The sequence below is a fragment of the Limulus polyphemus genome, unplaced genomic scaffold (assembly GCF_000517525.1).
Source record: "Limulus polyphemus unplaced genomic scaffold, Limulus_polyphemus-2.1.2 Scaffold4757, whole genome shotgun sequence".
NCBI classification, from domain to species: domain Eukaryota; kingdom Metazoa; phylum Arthropoda; class Merostomata; order Xiphosura; family Limulidae; genus Limulus; species Limulus polyphemus.
Window position 1 is genome coordinate 480 of NW_013670367.1, and position 14,247 is coordinate 14,726.

The following is a 14,247-nucleotide window of genomic DNA, read 5'->3' on the forward strand; positions in this document are numbered from 1 at the left end:
TCATTAGGTTCTTATTGCAATGAAAGAGTAAATTGAATCAAACACTGCTGAATTTGCAGCTAAACATGAAAACAAATATGCTAATCAGAACACCTTTACAATATCTTCTTTAGATCTGGATAATGCCTACAATAGAGGGCAGCTGCCCATTCTTTATGACAAAATGCTCAAAATAGGTATCAGTGTAATGTGTAAAATGAGTTGTAGTTGCAATGACTACTAGAAGGTGTAACACAAAGCATGGAAGCTGGAAATAAGACTGGAGCACCATCAACACTGATCTGCTTCAAGGACTACAACTCTCACCATTACTTTTTAACATTACACCACAAATCTAGACACTCTGGAAATTCCTACCAGATGCCATTTGCTTATCTTTGCTAACAGCATTCTGATGTGCAAGAGAGGATTTAGCAAAGTTGGAATCGATAACAAAATGAACCATCTTTTATCAAGATGAACAAATTGTGCAAAAACAGGAATTGTCATCAATCCTATCAGAGCTACATGTTTTGTACATTTAACAACAGACATACTGCTGAGAACAAACCATTAACATCCTTTGTGGACAGACAAATGGACATCCTTAGCCACATTAGTTCTATGACGAACAGAACTACCAAATTCATAAGTGCACTGAAAAATGCAGCTGAAAATAAAAGATGTAGAATGTCACCTGCTTGTGCTTTACCAACCCTAACCACTCTAGACACAGAATCTACTTTGGCCTCCCACATCAAGACCCCATATCACCTCATAAGTTTCAGCAACATCACAAAGCTCCAATAGGGCTTATAAGCAAAATTATTCACTGGAGTCTTGCAGTAGGAAGAACATGAATCCAGTCATCAAGTCATTGCTTTTTTGATTGGGACATTCCAGCTCCAAAATGACCCCACAGACACCAAACAAGCAGGAGATTGTCAAAAATGGTACCTCAGAAGACAGTCATTGGTGAACAAACGATATACACCTACTATTAAATTGATTGCTTACCACCAGTTATCAGATGTATAGTAAACATTCGATACCACTGTGATCTGAGAACATTATTTTAGACAGAAAATGTAGAGAATGATAAAGGAAGTTCTATGGGTCGCTGAATAATAAACAGTGCCACTAACATAATATTTACAATCAAATCGCGAAATGTACTACATAAATTTGATAGATGACAGAAAATAAAACAACTGCATGATAAGATCATCACCTGAATGTATGTGCCACGACATGCAGGGGTAAAGTTAAAACGTTTGTAAAGGAAGCCCCTATATCTTAGCCAGCACAACTCTACTGGAAGGATATCATCCTCTCATGCTCTATTGAGGGAAAAATTATAATAATTTAATATCTTCATTAACATTCAGAGAGAATGAGACTGCTGGAAAGCAATGTACTGTGTGTAGTTGGGAAACGTAAATAATGGAAAATCAATAAGACAGTATATTTTCCAGAAAACCATTATAAAATCAGTGAATTAACTATCTTCTATCTCTTGTATGCAGACAGCTTCCACATGAGTAGTGCATACCTTTTGGTTCAACCCCTGAGGTTGTCATCTAGTGCTCAACTCAACACTTCAATAAAAAACACACACGATTTTGAAATGTTATTGGGCAACAATAATCGAAATGTTGTCAGATTTGTAACTGGCAAGGTATTTCTTTCGTCTGACACGAACCTCTAGTAGTTCTGGAAAAAAAAATATAATTCTTCTGCTAGTTCTTTACCATCTGTCATGGCACCTTCAAAACCCTTTTCTATATATTAAAAGAGAGCTTAACGTACGTTGTTGACTCAAATACTAGGTACATAAATTATCCTGGTAGAGCTCTGCGTTGTCTTGCTGGTTACATTTATTTGTACAAGCACATCATATCAAATTATTAATGAAATTATAGATGTGTATTATACTAGCTCATTTATTAATGATCCAGCTTCATATAGGCTGCAATATCCATTGTGGGTTTCTTCAGTTACATTAATTGCAGCCAATACACCTTTCATTTATTACCTTACCATTAGTGTCAGAAAGGAGCTTAAGAATGATATATATACATAGAACTTCAAGATAGCCCATCTGATAGTTTATGCAATGAAAATAGCATACATTTTTGTAAAAAGCCAAAAGGTTTTAACAGCATCAGACAATACTAAGTGTAAATGAATTAAAAGTTGTATTTCGTACTGCAGCAACCTAGATCGCACACTCTTGTGTTGGCCTCTTACAATTCATACCACTGATCTTTGCAATCTATTAATAATATTCCAAATTTAATAAGCTCTTCAAGACTGACCACTGACGGAGCAGAGGCCGTATTTCATAGGTTTAATGCTTTAGAAAAGGTGTACTAACGAATTCTTTTGAGAGCAACTGTATTTATTAATTCTGGACTCCAACGATTTAAATAATGATGATTTGCCTGGTGTTTATGAGCACAAATCTATTCATTAATTACTGATCATTTGTGAGCTATAGAGTGCTACACTTAATACAGCTCGACATGATGAAACCGGTTAAAACACTAAATGTAATCTATATTGCGCATAATACCTCGCATTCTCGAATAATGGACTTAATTAGATTTTGATCTGTGTTTTCTATAAGATCTTAACATCATACACGTTTTTTCTGTGTTCTTTTTTTTTCAGGTGGATAACGGACACCATCTAGATTTGTGAACTGGCATTACACAAGAAAGAATTGTTCTTTAAAAAATTATCTATAGAGAAGGTATTGTGTAAATCACAATGTTTTTTATTGCCATAATCGCAGCTTTTACTTGGCAAAAAATACTTTGCCAAGATGGTTTTGCAAATATGAAGGGAGATGCTCTGTTTCACACAACAGAATACCCTGTTTCGTCCAATGTTCAGGAAGACGAATTTCCATGGAAGGAGTTTCGCCTTCCACAATTTGTAAAACCTCTACACTATTCTATTTTAATACATCCAAATCTAACCACCTTCTGGAACGAGGGAAGAGTAAACATAACATTAGAAGTTACACAACCAACTAATTTCCTTGTTATTCACAAGAAAGATATCAATACAACTATCCAAGCCTTTCTCAATCCAGATGAAAAGTATATTTCAGTGGTGAAGAGTTCGGAGAACCTGGAACATGAACAGCTGTATATGGAATTCGACATTTTTCTGGAACCTTCGGTGAAATATATGTTGCAGTTGCAGTTTAGTTACCAGTTAAAAGAATCCCAGGAAGGTTTTTTTCTGCGTTCCTATACAATACCCGGAGAAGAGAAAAGGTAATGTAAAAAAAAATGCAAATATTTCTTAAGGGATCAATTTATCTTACGTGAAAAATATTTCTAGATATAATCTATAAAAACCTATTGAGATAAAATATTAATTTCATATACTGAGCAAACAGAGTTTAATACCGTTTTGTTACACTAAAATTTTACACAATATTGTATTTGTTTGTAATTAAGTACAAAGCTACACAATGGGCTATCTGTGCTCTGCCCACCACGGGTATCGAAACCCGGATTCTAGCGTTGTAAGTCCGCAGACCTACCGCTGTGCCACTGGGGGCTATTCTTTTGTATTTAAAAGCGATAATCCTTTTATTTTATTCTCAATATACCTCAACTTGTATTTGTTACATACATACATACTTAAATGGCTGAAAACTATGATTTGTACAATAAGTTTACAACAAAAACTGTCTGTCTTATTTCATTGATCAGCACGTTCTTGTATACAAATATTACATTCATCATGGACTTACCTATGATTGTACAGTAATTAGAACAGACAACTGAAGTCGCACTCGCCTAATTTACACTATCTTACCAAAAGTCATGGGACACGGGTAGTTATGAATAAAACGTGTCTTTATTCTAAGAAATTAATAGCGTGTTGGCCCACCTTTGGCCTTAATGACTGCTTCAATGCATCGTGGAAGAATGCCTACTAATTTCTGGTTGAAAGCTGGTGGTATTGTGCTCCATTCCTCGTTTAAAGCATTAGTACGCTACTACTGAAGAGGGCCGTCTTTGTCTTGCCCTAATGTTGCCTTCCAGTTCACGATGTTCTATCGTGTTGAGGTCGGGACTCTGTGCTAGCCACTGCAATGTTCCAATGTTATTACCTTCAAAACATGCGTTCACAATCCTTGCTTTGTGACATGGAGCGTTATCATGTTGGAAGGTGTAAGGGCCTGTAGCATAGAACTGCCTCAATGTAGGACACACAGAATTGTTCAGAACATCAATGTAGAACTCAGCATTCATGGATCAATGCACTGCGACCAGTGGACCTAGTCCATACCAGAAGAAGCACCCCTGAACCATGATACCACCACCTCCAAATTTCACTGTTGGGACAACACGCTTGGGTAATAAGCGACCTCCAGGCATCCTCCATACCCAAACACGTCCATCAGACTGGAAGAGCTTGTAGCGTTACTCGTCGTTCCACAAGACTGATTTCCATTGATCCACGGTTCACGTTCGGTGTGCCTTGCCCCATGCCAATCGACGTTGTGCATTTGTTTTTGTTATCAACGGCTTGTGGGCTGCAGCTCTTCCGTGAAAATTCATAGCATGCAGCTCTCGACATGTCGTGGAAACACTTATAGGATTGCCTGTGGCTGCTCGCATCTCCAATCACAGATTCTCTAGGGTTTGACGGCGAGATGAGGCAACCATCCTTCTCAAGACGCGTCCGTTCCTGTCAGCCAGTATTTTATGCCTAACTGGTCGTTTCTTGGGTTCATTGTCACCGTGGACTTCCATTTCTTCAGCACGTTGCCAATTGTCGGCTTGGGAATATTTAATTGTTGCGCAATACCATGTACAGACATTTTTTCCAAATGACATCCAACTGTCCTTCCCCTCTAAAAACTCTATTAGCTCTTTTTATGTACTCGTCGTTCGGCGTACAAGCTCAAAATGGCTTCGGAGCGAACCACTGATCACCTTTATAGGCCAAACTATTTACATGTTTCTTCGTCACACCCATTTTCCTGCAATCAGATGTGTGTCCCATGACTTTTGATACGATAGTGTGTATTTACACACTAGATGTTATTTCTACCTTGGTATTTTTGGATGTTTACTTGTGAAAAAGTGTGATAGAAACAACATGACGCTATTGCAAGGACAATGTACATTGATAGACCGTATTTAAAGCTCTCGGCAACACTGTTGTATTACTGAAGCCGAAAAGAATTGTAACCAACATTCAGATTTTTAAATATACCGTGACTGACAATATGGCTAAAACCTATGTAGATCCGGATTTTAAGTAAAAGGTAAAGTTACTAAAACTTACCTAAGAAGTTATTACAAATTTTCAATTTTTTTAATGCAAGATTTTACATGTACTTGTTATTTTGTATGAACATGATACAAAAACTGTTTCATGATGCCAAGAATTATAATTTTGGAAGTCGCATTATTATCATCTCGATAGACAGGATATGAACATATAGCTGTATAACATTCAAGGAGAATGGTGATGTAAGTATATTGTTTATGTAAAACGGCAAAGTATTGTAATTTTAAAAATAGTGACAGTTTCTTTAGTAAGTGAGTTCTTTTTGAGTATTTGCTTAGAAGTAAAACTAAGTAGTTTCCAAGTTCGTAATTTTGTGGTATCTCACGGGTAATCAACAGTGCAGAGAAGTTAGGCCCACTAACAAGGAGATTCTCAGATAGTACGTCTTTGTTCTACCATTATATGCACTCGTGCCAGATTAATCAAGTGAGTTCTTTTTTAGTATTTGCTTAGAAGCAAAACTAAGTAGTTTCCAAGTTCGTAATTTTGTGGTATCTCAGGGGTAACCAACAGAGCAGAGAAGTTAGGACTACTAACAACAGGAGATTCTCAGATCTCGGGTTTAGATGTGTTTAGATTTCCGTTCGAGTTGCAATATCTGAGACACGAAGAAAGAGACAAGTCACAAGTTTACAAAATAATAGATGCTTAATAACACTCTCAAAAACAATAAATAATACAATGCACAATAAACAATAGAGCGAGTAATCTGTGTGTACAATGATGTGAAATAAGACTTTCTAGTGTATATTTTCCCCCCTGTAAGTACACTAGAACAAACTAAAAGAAAGCAACCCCAAGTTAAGTTTGAATAAGCAATTAATATTAGAAAGAACTATTTTAAGTAATTATGTCCTAACTTCAATTTTGCCAAAACAGCTTAACTTCGAAAATCGATCTAACAATGGCGGAGCTAATGCCTCACTAATAACGCTTCACAGTTAATGTTAAACACGCTTTAAAACTTATTCGATTAAGACAGACATAGCAATGAAAATGAAAGTGAGAGCTTACTAGTACTCTATCAAACGAGGATGAAAGTTAAGGCAAAACACTCGTCCATGAAAGTGAACGCCTAACGCTACACATTAAGTTTAAGAATTATAATGCGAGAACATTAAAAGAGATTCAGCTTAAAAATTAAACGATCTAAATACACACTAGTCTGAGCTCCCTAGTACAAATATAAGCTTCAATACCCAACTAGTCTTGACTCCTCAGCATACCCAAGCCCATATTGTGTACTACGTATGTCACTAGCTGAAGGGATATAAACTAAGGGCTTGACTGCTCGCAGCTATTATCTTATTCGTCGACAAGAAAAGCTCAAATCGCTGATTAATTACCTTGTTATTCCTGCAAGAGAACCAGACCAATAAGCTCTCGTCTTCATACAAAACTCCGCTTGCTACTTAAAGAAAATTGAAGTTAGTAACTCATTTGAGTGCCTTACTGCGTCCGTAAGGGTAACCACGAAAAATACGGCATCATTTTAAAATTTTACTTTTAATTTTAATTCAAGGTGTGGAAAACATATGATACGTCCTTTTATATGTACTCGTATTAGACACTGTCAGTGCCAGATTAATCAAGCCCCATCAAATTATTTTTTAATTATGACCTTTTGACTTGATCAACGATAAAGTTCACAACAAAATTCACCCATGTAAAAATTAATATAATGAAACCGGTTAAAAACACTAAATAGAATCTATATCGCGCATTTTTAAAAAACTTTATTAAGTCATGACTAAAAAGGACAACAATTTCTTTATAAAATGATAAACCCCCAAAAATTTTATGAAAATAATGAAAACTAATTACAAATTATATTTTCTAAGATATATAGGTGTTGATTTTTCCCAAATATAGTGCAAATATTGAACTCTATTAAAAACATTTTTTGATGAAGGCGCAAAATAAAAACACCCATGCAAGAATTTGAGAAAAAAACACAATTCGACATTTTGTGAACTTCCTTTATGACAAGGACCCGGATCCAAGCCCAGTGTGCCCAATGGATAATCTGGCCATGAACTTTATGGACCATGAGGTTTCGTTTCAACAATATTATTTGATATTAAGTTTCTGGTTGTGCGACAATGTAAAAAATCATTCTAAGTGACACACCAAAATTAGAAACAAAGAAATGGAGATCCTGCTAAAATTATAGAGAAAATTAACTACAGAGGTCCTTGGTAAAGAACAGATAAATTTTCAACAAATAAAGTATTGTATTACAAAGCTGTCTACTTCTCATCCGTTTTGGTTTTTCACGTGCTTTTGCTTTGGTATATAAATAACGCTCTTTGTCTACATCCATAATGTCTAATAGAGGTTCTTATAATAACGAACTTGTCTGTCTCTGTAAAATTATTAATTTCAAACATTATTAAAGTTACCCGTGGACCTGTGTTTGGTTCTGCAGTTCGATTCAACGGTCACTTATGTAGAATCTGAGATGCGGAACCTTCAAACTGAGTCTATTTATTAACATATTTGTGAGAGATGTAATAAAGATCCACTTATATGCAAAATGTCTAATAGATGTAAACTTTTGGGCCCAAATGTAATTTGTAATAATTGCACTAGTGATATAATATGATATGATGCTAAAATGTTTGAGTCATGAGCTTATGTCGTTCTTCACATAATTTATGATATTCAAGCTCAAAATCAATTTGTTTCGACTCAATCCAACATGTTTATATTTCCTTGAACAAATGCGAAATCTAAGGGCTTTTTACCGGAATTCCTATTTAGTCTTACATTTCTTCACGTAACTAACCTGCAGGAAAAGGCCATAACTCGTTTTTCCGCTGACGCCTAAATATTTTATTTTATTTAAATGCCATAACAACATAATAGCGTTCGTATGTATTTTTTCTCTAAATGTGTAACCTTAAATTTTCAGTTATAAAGCTTATCTAACCTAAGCCTTACCTTCCACATATTAATCTGAATAATTAGGCGTAATTAACATGGGGATACGGGGAATATGTACTCCTCAATTTTCCCACGAGAGGGAATCTCCCTCTCACTTTGTTTGTTTTTGTTTGTTTTTAACTAAGCATAAAGCTACACAATGGGCTATCTGTGCTCTGCCCACCATGGGTATCGAAACCCGGATTCTAGCGTTGTAAGTCCGCAGACATTCCGCTGTGCCACTGGGGGGGGGCTCTCACATTGAATCAATGCTAAAACTTTAATTTATCAGTAATGAACTCCTATAATTACTCATTGCTATAGTGACATTTTTATTTTAGATGGAATAACCCTCATTTCTGAACTATAGAAATTGTCCCCCCACTTTTGAAACCAAAGTTTTGCAATTGAGGTGAATCAAAAAAACTTCCTTTGCTTTTATATTTCTAAGTAGGTTAATTGAATTATTTTGCTTTCCCACTGTAACACTAGAGTTACCACAAAGATCAAATAAATATTTCTTGAGATAATTATTCAGACAGAGTAGGTTCTAGAATCTTTCTGACAAGCCCCTTTTTTAATTTGTCACTTGTGTGTGTGTGTGTATACACACACATTCCTACAAACACTTGTAGGGTGTAGCACTTGCAGAATTATATATATTACGAAAGTCTCAGTCTACTTTAATTTCTTATCAACAAATCACATAACGACACAGAGTATCAAAATCTTGTATATGCTACAATAATATGAAAAAACACATCATAAAAATGGGTAATACATGTAAGTAGTCTGAATACCAACTAGTTTGCTATACATATTTTACAGGTTGATACAGTTACTTCATCAGAACTGTATATAACTAATGAAAGTACAAAACTTTTTATGTCGCTATTTAGCATTGTATAAATTAAAACCTGACATTACTTCTGAATGAAAAAATTGTCTAACTAATTGTAATATTGGAAATAGTTATAGAAACGTATAGTATAAAAAATATCAAGAGATTGCTTCCTCTCTTTTGTATGGAGTGGACTGCACCAGAGTACAGCCTCGTGCTAATAGTTTAAACTGTGATTGGCCGTCATCCACCCAATAAAACAATGTCATACTAGCATAATACCTATAAAAGAAAAGGCAGTAATTCAACTCTCAAAACATTTTCTGAACATCCCTAGTTATTTCTGAAACGTAACAAGAACTGAGCTTGAGAAATATAAACCAAGACATCTAGATGCCAGGAAAAACAAACTCCGATGTGTAGTTTTGTGTTACGCTCATGGCTCCTAGACAGGCAGAAATGCCACATTACAAACATATAGCGGTAAAGGTTTCTGGTTGATGAAGGATATTCCACGCAACAGATTTTGGTGAGATTTTAAATTTCATGTATCAGTAGGAATAGAAAGCCCGAACTCTTCCAAAGCAATGTTAAATACTTCCAAATATGCTTCTTACAAGCTACATGAAAATCCAGCAGAAATCTTGCTAATGAACTATTTGTAAGTGCAGGTGCGAATGTTACCTTCAAAACAGTAAGATACGTAATAGTATGAAGTAGTTTCAGTGTAAGGTCGCCAAGAGCTATTGTAGGTCTATGCCCAAAATAGTTTTAGTTTTTGGAATGAAGTGACATACGTGTAGAAGTGGTTGAATGCACTATTAATGTTTTCTTAAAGGCTTGGTACTCATTTGATACATTGTACACACATTTTCTACCGCTTTTCGTGGGCCCCTAGTGTGCAGTTGACCATGGCAAAATATCCCGTGCCTTCCTCAATGGATGTGTAGCTGCTCAGATATCATTACTTACGAGGTCTAATCAAACGGTTGAAATGGACATCAAACTTCAAACGATGGGTTGAACAAAGCTGGAGGAGGTGCTCTCTGCAGATGGATCCAAATTCAAATTAATTGGCAATAATCAATGATCGTTTGATGGCACAGAGAAAAATTGTTTCAAAGTCAGTCAACTCATAACTTGTATGGTGAAGCTAGCTAGAGAACAAATACGTGTTTGGATTGCATCTCAGCCAAATGCAACCAAAACGTGACGTGTATAGTAAAGGACATTTCAAACAATATTTTATACTAAACTGATATACTTATAAAAAGTAGGTGTGTCACTGTTTCAAACAAATACAAAATACTTTTGCATTTTACAGCTTATTGTTTTGTGTTTTTTTTATAATGATAAATTGACCATTTCTGTAGTTACTTAGTGTTCGTGATTGTTGTATGTGTACAACCTATGAGTTTTCATAATATTTCCAGTACTATATATCTTCATATAAATGTTTTCAGGTACCTTGCTACCACCCAATTTGAACCAATGGGAGCACGTAAAGCCTTTCCATGCTTTGATGAACCAGCCATGAAAGCAACTTTCTCTCTTCAAATTGTTCATGAAAAGGATTATGATACCTACTTCAATACCTATTTGAATACCTCACTGCCATATGGAAATAACTTAACATTGTCAGTTTTCAACCCATCTGTTCGTATGAGCACATATCTCGTTGCATTTCTTGTGTGTGATTTCAGTTCTGTGCAAGGGAAGACGAAAAGTGGAGTTGATGTAAGTTTGTTAGTTTATACAAGTATTGTTTTTCATGACTATATTATTATTGTTGTTTTAAAGTTCTCACACGCAGCATTGTTGGTAATGAGATCCAGAGTGATTGAAAATGTGTAGGTTGTAGTCTAAAAAGAATGTGCCAATCATAGTGAAAATAAAAGTTAAAAAAAACAACAACAGTCAACTCCTAAATCTAGATAAAATTTGTTTTCTAAGAATTTTTGTAATGTCAAACCTTAAATTGCGTTTCAAGAGAGAGAGAGAGAATTTGGTTTGAATTTCGCGCAAAGCTAAACGAGGGCTATCTGCACTAACTAGCCCTAATTTGAAAGTCAAAAAGAAAACAGTTAGTCATCACCACAAACACTTGGACTACTCTTTTACCAATGAATAGTAGGATTGACTGTCACATTATAACGCTCCATGGCTAAAAGGGCGAACATGTTTGGTGGGAAAGGGATTCGAACCCGCGACTCGCAAATTGCGAGTCGAGCGCCCTAACCACCTAGCTTTGCCATGCCCCATCAAGAAGATTCAGGATTTAATTTTGGCCATTATAAGCACAGTAATAGTCCTTCTCGGGACTTCCCTGAAGATGGCAGCAGGTTAGCTGCCGTTGATGTTGTTTTCGTAATGCAACACTACACAATGGACTATCTGCACTCTGTCCATCACAGGGAATCAAACCCCGGTCTTCAGCATTGTAAGTTCATAGACTTACCACTGACTCACTGAAATGTAGGATAAAGAGTAATTCGGAAATATCATCTAGTTATGAAGATTAATTAAAAGATAAATAAATAAAATATGTATAAAACAATAACATAATCAAAATAGAGATACTAATTAATATTAAACTTATATGATGTTATTGGTCCCTAACCATGACAACAACTGTACTTGTCTGCTCCCTGGAATGAGACAAACCCATAACAATAACTGATACAGATACTTGTACAAGTTAATATGTTTTCTCCCTTTTATGTGTTATTTATAATAATTTTTAGTGTAACTATTTTAAGGATTGTGGGATACCAAACTAGGAACTTAGTATGACTTGAAATTGCAGTATTACATTACTCTTTGCTCTGTTCTTGTCCTGTGAAGTCACTCTACAAAATAGAAACTAGACAATTTTGGACTAACATAAACATTGCTTGTGAATAAAGTAATTGTGTTTCTTTTACTGTCCGCATTTGAAATATTACTCTTCATAACATTTCCAGAATTGCAAATACTTATAAACTACCTACCAAACTTCAGTGTATCTGAATACCACAGGCTAGTTATCAAGTTACATTTTGGTACCATGACCCAAAGATTTATTTATTGTGGAGTTTATTTTCAACATGCTTCTTTTTATGTTTGACTCTCTGGTACAGTGACGTTTGTAAATAGTCATTATGGAAGGGCATCTTCTGAAACCCCGAATAACTTCTGGCAGAGAGGAAAAAGCTGTGAGTGAGATAAAGTTTCAATCTGAAAAAGTGGAAAGTAGTAGGAAAGACACTGTCATAGACCAAGAGCTTTCACCAGCCATATAATGTTCTGGCTTTGTCCACGGAGACCAAGAGGCTGATAGATGGCTAGGGAAAAACCTAGCCTGCTGTTACATAACCTATAATGGTCACTTCCAAACTATAGGGTGGCAGAGCAGGTGGTGCTGTGCCTGTTGCTGAGTCTAAATTTGTCCCACGCTTAATGCTTTAATTCACTTGGACGACCTAACCACTAGGATAAAGTTGTGCTACAGATAGCACGGCAATCCACATGGTCGAGTTCAAAGCTTGAATTTGAAGGCCTCATGAATATTTGGCCACTTACATGGATGATTTATGTCTCCCTTAGATCACGATAAGATACTCATCAACAGGTTTATAGAGAGCCTACCAAACCAAAAATCGTGCATCACCACATGGCGGCAGTTTCAGTGATGATTCAACATGACTTCTTCATGTTGAACCACACTAGAACAACAACAATCGTGACATGGTGCAGCCATTGTCGTTCACTATGAGGCCACAGAGCTTCACTGGCCCAGTTGCCATGGCTACACCAAGAACAATGCAGCCAGATTTGGTATGCCAATTACAAACATTAGTAGAAGTAAAATATTTATTAAAAGTGGTGTTATCTGAATCAATTCGTCTAGATTTTATATAGTTGGTTTAAAAAAGAAGTTTATAACTCAAAATATGCTGAGAACTATGGTACTAAGAAAGCCTTATTTATTTATTTGTCTATTTATCTATTTTTTTCAAATAGAACAATATAAAAGTAAGTGGGCACATCACATTGTTGATAATTTCACTGTAATTATGAATGTTAGAAAAAGCTTTGCTGTAGCTGTCACACGTTTAAACATTTTTTTTATCCTTTGTACTTTACAGTTAAGGATTATAGTGCCAAAAGACCAGTTGAGTCGATCAACATATGCTCTGGAATGTGGCATAAAGATTCTCGAGGATTTTGAGGATTTTTTAAACATCTCTTATCCTTTGCCAAAGCTTGGTAGGTTGAACTTGTCTTTCTATACTTACACGAATATTATGACGGTCACTATTCTAACATATAAATTCAAACTGACCAGTAATGTTCTTTTAGTAATCTTATATTTTAATTCTGTCTCCCTATATTTTTATTCGAAAGCTTTTAAGAGTAATGAACTAAAACTTATGCTAGTATACTTTCAATACATTGTTTATCTGCAAGCCAAATGCATGGAACACATATCACGGTTAAATGAAATATCACCCTGAATATGAAAGATAATTATATATATTAATTTCCATTTTAAGCTCAAAATGTATGTTTTAGTAATAAACAAAAAACTTGTGTAGAAATAGCCAGTTGTTCTAGGAGTGAAATTTTGTTTGTAATTAAGCATAAAGCTACACAATGGGCTATCTATGCTCTGCCAACCACGGGTATCGAAACCCGTATTCTAGCTTTGTAAGTCCGTAGACATGCCGCTGTGCCACCGGGGGGGGGGGCAAGAATGAAAGTAAATAAGAATATTTAATAAGTCAGTCACATAACGTCTGCCATAACCACTAATAATTCATTATATTTATCTATTTCGAAATGAACTAGATTAAAAGTTTTGTTTTAATTTTAATAATATCAATAGTAATGTTAACTTTACTGTACAAAACATTAAAATAAAACATTATTATTGGAAAGAAATAGTTGCTGTCACTAATTTCTTGACAAGTAGCTTGATCAAGTGATAATTGTTTTTTTTTCTCTGTTATAAATGTAAAACAAAGTAAATATGTATGTTCATATTGTAGGTTAGCCAGTAACGAAAAAGTACATAGTGAATATGAATTTTATTTCTGTTAAAGATGGTAAAAATGTCACAATATAGAAAAAATTATTGTGGAAGAGGGATGACTACGACATATGTTCATATTGTAGGTTAGCCTAGTAACGTAAAA

General features: G+C 35.2%; 1 protein-coding gene across 1 annotated transcript in view; it reads left to right on the plus strand.

Moving 5' to 3' along the window:
- Positions 1–2,820: 2,820 nt before the first annotated feature.
- Positions 2,821–14,247, plus strand: part of LOC106471646 (endoplasmic reticulum aminopeptidase 1-like) — a gene marked incomplete at its 3' end in the record, with an annotated part of 77,048 nt that continues 65,621 nt past the window's right edge. Inside the window, exons 1-3 of the mRNA XM_022400263.1 lie at positions 2,821–3,266; positions 10,534–10,807; positions 13,198–13,318. Of these exons, the coding sequence (XP_022255971.1) occupies positions 2,821–3,266; positions 10,534–10,807; positions 13,198–13,318 (841 nt within the window). The remainder of the gene's footprint in view (positions 3,267–10,533; positions 10,808–13,197; positions 13,319–14,247) is intronic.